The sequence below is a fragment of the Arachis ipaensis genome, chromosome B8, assembly GCF_059453495.1.
Source record: "Arachis ipaensis isolate K30076 ecotype BB chromosome B8, ASM5945349v1, whole genome shotgun sequence".
Taxonomy (NCBI): domain Eukaryota; kingdom Viridiplantae; phylum Streptophyta; class Magnoliopsida; order Fabales; family Fabaceae; genus Arachis; species Arachis ipaensis.
In genome coordinates, this window is record NC_142443.1 from 124309185 (window position 1) to 124314511 (window position 5327).

Here is a 5327-nt window from a genome sequence, read left to right on the forward strand (position 1 = left end):
ATTTTTGGTGAAGGTTTTAAGAAATTAGGATTTTTATTTTGAATCATGTATGTTCTATTCTTCAATTTGATCTGAGTTTGTTCTTTTTTGTGATTTTGAAGAGGACAGTAGCTGAGTTATGTTGCTGTTCAAAAGGTGAGAGAGAAAAAATGAATGAGTGAAAGAGAAAGAGAGAGTAGGAAGGGAGATGATGTTATGATAATGATAGAGGAAAAATGAATGAGTGAAAGAGAAAGAGAGAGTAAGAAGGGAGATGATGTTATGATAGTGATAATTCACGGCTGACAGAAGAGCTGCAGATAGTGAGTGAATGAATTAGAGGGTGGGTGCGTGAGAAAAGAGAAGGAAAAAGGAAAAGTTGTGACATGAAGAGAGAGTTATAGACAAAGAATTAAAAAGGATGAGACTCACCAAAAATAATTTAAAAATTTTATATAATTATTTAGGATTTGGATAATTTTACTTATGAAAGTAAATTTTTTATGGATACACATAGTAATTTTTATCTTCTATAAATTGATATGTCAGTATTTTTAATTTTTATGGATAAAAATAATAATTTATTCTTAAAAATAAATAAACATTATGTTGTATTTGAGTTGGAGGTATGTTCATGCATATAACTAAGTAGGAGTTGTTGGCCTCATTAATTAATACTCATACAGCAACGATAAAAAAAAAAAAATAATTAAGCAGCAGAACCTGTATGCCAAAGATAATAATTAAGCTATTTGATAGTGTGATAGAATTGCATATTTTTATAGCAGCTCATCTAATTTTCATATATACAGAAAGAATTATTAAGATAATTTTATATATTTCATGAATTAAAATAAGAAATAGCAGAGTGATCTTATCAATTAAATTAAAAAAAATAACAAAAAAAAAAATACCAATAAAAGGTAGATAAGTGGTTGAAGAAGATAAAAAAGGGCTTCACCCTAAAATAAACAAGAATTTCTCAAGAATTAATCTAAAACAATCAAATGTTTAACGTGAGGACAAAAAAATTACAATTTCAAAAGTTCGACATATGCAATTATATGGGTTAAATGTTAGTTTCAACTTTTAAGTTAATAATATAATAATTTATATTAATTGTGATGTGGAATTCGAATAATTATATTATATTAATAATATAATATAATAATTTCAGAAGTCAACTAATTGTGACGTGGAATTCGAATTTTATTTTATATATATAATAATTTATTAGTCGTCAATAAATTTTAAATAAAATTTAGATTTTTCATAAAGTAGTACGTTCTTCATTTATTTGAATGAAAAAGACTGTAAAAAAAATTGATTCTTTCACGATGAAATTTCTTATTTAAACTAATCAACAATAATATTAATTATTGTGGGGAGCTAGTTGAGAATATAGTAGGAGGCTTGTATTTCTATATAAAGTCATGTAAGGCTATTTCCCTTGCATCTCTGGTCTAGTATTAATTTGTTCCTACTTCATATTAGTTGTTTCCTTTTTAATTAAGAGATGGCACTAACTGGTAAACTTAGCACTGAAAGTGCAATCCAGTCACCAGCTTCAAAGTTCTTTGACCTCTTGGCAAAGAAACTCCACCATGTTCCAAACGTCTGTGAAAGAGTGCATGCTGCCAAGCTTCATGAAGGTGATGACTGGCACAGCGTCGGTGGTTCGGTCAAACACTGGACTTATGTCATAGGTAATAACACACTCCATGTTATTATATTTTATGAAATGGGATAATTAATATCATTGTAGCTATAGAAGATAAATGTAATTTGTTGTAGTCTATAGAATCTGAAAGAAATTTGAGGTGATGTCAAGCTAGCTAGAAGGTGAACAGTTTGTCCTTTTCTTTGCTTGACTTTCGAGCAACAAAATTTTAATTAGTTAATATTAACTAAATTTTTTTAAATTCTATTAATTTTTATTTTAAAAAAGATTTAGAATTTATAGTTTATAATTTAAGATTTAGAATTAAAAATAGATGATTTAGCATTTAAAATTTATAAAATAAAATAATTTTAAAAAATTTAGTTGATGTTAATCGAAAAAAAATAATTTCCTAGCATTTTTTTTAATTCTTTGGTTTTCAGAAATATGTTTTTGATCCCAAGAAATATATGAGTCAGTTTAGTTTTGCTCTAATTTCTTAGTTGGTATTGATGGTTCTCTTTTTTAATATTAAGGTTTTTTTCCTCTTTATTGCTTAGATTTTGTGTTGAATGATGATATTGATAGAAACTAAAGAAGATATTTAGTTATAATTATAATTATAATTACAAAAGAATTAACAAACTTTTCAATATTTTTAAGATAAACGCATATGATTTTTGGTTGTTAATACTTATAATAAACATACAAATTTAGGAGGACGTAGTACCGAAATCAAAGCGAACATTCTTAGGGTCTTACTAATTTTATACTCATATTTCATCTCAAGAGAGTTTTTGAGATTTTAATTGTATTAATTAGTCTTTGAAATTGACAAAAGTGTATCATATTAGTTCTTGATCTATTTTTTTTTTAATGACATAATAACATAGTTTGATGATGTAGACTGTTAGTAACACGTCTCATTTTATGGTTTGGTCACGTGTAATGGTATAATAATATGTTGATTAGTGACATGTGGCATGTTAACATAGACAGTTATATCACGTGTCACAATGCTATTTGGCCATATGTTAATTTGTGTCACGTATCGCAATAGTATTCGTCCACGTGTCATTCGCTATGTCATCATTGTAGATGCATCAAATTAGTCACTCATTTTGCATTAAGTGACTCATTTTAGTCCCTAAAATTGATGTCATGCACCAAACTAGTTTTTCACTAGTTTTTTCTCCTTTTTTTTTTCTATAAATTCAAAATTCTCAATATTTTTAAATGCATTAATTTCAATTCTATGTTTTTACATGTTATTTAAATACAAGTACTTTTATAAAATATTTTTTCTCTTGCGGGTACTCCTAACCGCCGTCTTGGAGTTGACGTGAAGATATTTCAAGCACTCTCACTACTATCTCTGACCTCTTTCGCCTAGGCTGAAGAGGTCGGATCGGAGATGGTAGTGAGAATGCTTGAAGTGCCTTCAATCTAACCCATTTACGCACAACGAAAACGTATATTTTATAAAAACCAAAAAAATGTATTTTAATTCTTGATTTCTTGTTAAAAACACATATTTTTGATAAAAAAAATGTGTCTAATCAATCATATAATTCTTTTTTTATAATAACATATTTATATATTACAAAATTTACCAATATTAAATTATTATAGAAAAAATTATATAATTAAAACTAAAATCTAAAAAAAATTTATAAAATCACTTGTGTGTTAAACGATATGTGAAAAAATAGAATTGAAATTAGTGCATCCAAAATATTAAAAATTTAAAATTTTTAAAAATTGAGAAAAAATTAGTGAACGGACTAATTTGGTGCACGACATTCAATTTTAGGGACTAAAAAGAGTCACTTAATACAAAGTGATGCACTAATTTGGTGAATCTACAATGATGACATAATAGATAACACGTGGACGAATATTGTTGCGACACGTGACATGAACGGACACGTGGCCAAATAGTATTGTGACACGTAGTACAACTATCCACATCAGCATGTCACGTGTCATTGGTCAACACATCATCGTACTATTATACATGGCCAAACCATGGAGTCATATGTGTCGTTAACAACCTACATCATCAAACCATGTTATCACGTCGATCATTAATAAAAAATAGGTCAGAGATTAATGTAATTGTAATGTATTTTTGTCAACCTCAAGAATATAATTGATGTAATTAAAATCTCAAAAACAATTTTAATGTATGACACAAATTTTAAAAACGATTTTAAAATTTAACTGCATATAAAGATGTATACGTTAAAAACAGCTTGTAGTAACTTAAAGGAAAACAGACGTGCAAATCTTTGAAAAAGATGTGTAACTTGAAAAAAAAAAAATTGAAATAATGCTACATAACTATTATACTTTATCATCTTTTGTTAATAATTAACCGACAAAGATATTTTTTTAAATCTTAAATACTAAATTTGACACTTTAAATCTTAGCTGTATAAGAACGTAAATATCAACTCAAAGTATTAGTTAATATTGATAAAAAGTTAGTTTTTTTATTATTTTTCAAAAAATTAAAATTTTTCTAAAGTAAAATTGATAATTTATGTATAAAAGAAAGAAAAAACAAAAGACCACAATAATGATGATGATGATGTTGCCAAATGAAGAAGATGAATTGAAAAGGGAAAAAAAGTTAAAAAAAAAAAGACCACGAGTGAGAAAATGCACAGATGTAAAAAATGTGATGATAAAATTTGGGTGAACATTTAAATAGCTTATTTTTCTAATATTTTATTGACATTAAAATCAAAATGACTTATTTATCAAGAGTATAATTATATTTAAATGTGTTGATGTTTTACATTGACAGACGGTAAAGTAACTACATCCAAAGAGACTATTGAAAGCATTGATGAGAAGAACAAAATAGTCATATTCAAACTCTTTGATGGAGATATCGATCAACGCTACAAGGCCTTTAAGGTTATTTTTCAAGTAATTGAGAACAATAATAGAAGTGGTTCGGCTAAATGGACAGTTGAATATGAGAAGGTCAATGATGATGTTGAAGCTCCATATGGCTACATGGAATACTTTGACAAGTGTAGAAAAGAAATGGATGCTCATCTTCTCCAGGCATAATAATAATAATAATAATAATAATAATAATAATTGGGTATAAAGTTAATAAAGTGTGTTGACTGTGTGCTCATCTTAATAATAATAATAATAATAATAATAATAATTGTTAGAAACAAGAGACAAAATGGAGGAATGATTTGTATATTATTGAGTGTAATCAAATTGTCTATTCAAGTTGTCTGGAATGATACAATATAGAAGGGTATTTATAGGGACTAAGAGAATCGTAATAATAAAGACGTAATATTCTATAATAAATATTCAGATATACTAAATAATTCTAATTGATCCTAATTGATCCTAATTATATTCTAATATCCCCTCTCAAACTCAAGTGACAACTTGAGTTTGAAACTTATTTAAAACAACGAAATAAAGAGAAAAAAAATTGCATAAATTGATAAAACAGGTGCAGACGGAATTGCCAGAAGGAAGCACGGACGAAACTACCGCTAGTCTGAAGGAAGCGCAAACGGAACTGCCGCTTGTCTGAAGGAAGCGCAGATGGAACTGTCGCTATCTGAAAGAAGTGCAGATGGAACTGCCGGAAAGAAACGCAGACGGAACTGCCACAAGGAAACATAGACGAAACGCAAACGGAACT

At 27.7% G+C, this 5327-nt stretch overlaps 1 protein-coding gene across 1 annotated transcript; it reads left to right on the forward strand.

Annotated features, from left to right (window-relative positions):
• The first annotated feature begins 1373 nt into the window (after window positions 1-1373).
• LOC107612048 (MLP-like protein 43) lies at window positions 1374-4867 on the forward strand. Its single transcript, XM_016313881.3, has 2 exons — window positions 1374-1685; window positions 4452-4867. Exons 1-2 carry the CDS (start codon window positions 1496-1498, stop codon window positions 4721-4723), a joined length of 462 nt encoding a protein of 153 aa, XP_016169367.1. The 5' UTR covers window positions 1374-1495; the 3' UTR covers window positions 4724-4867.
• The last annotated feature ends 460 nt before the right edge of the window (window positions 4868-5327 follow it).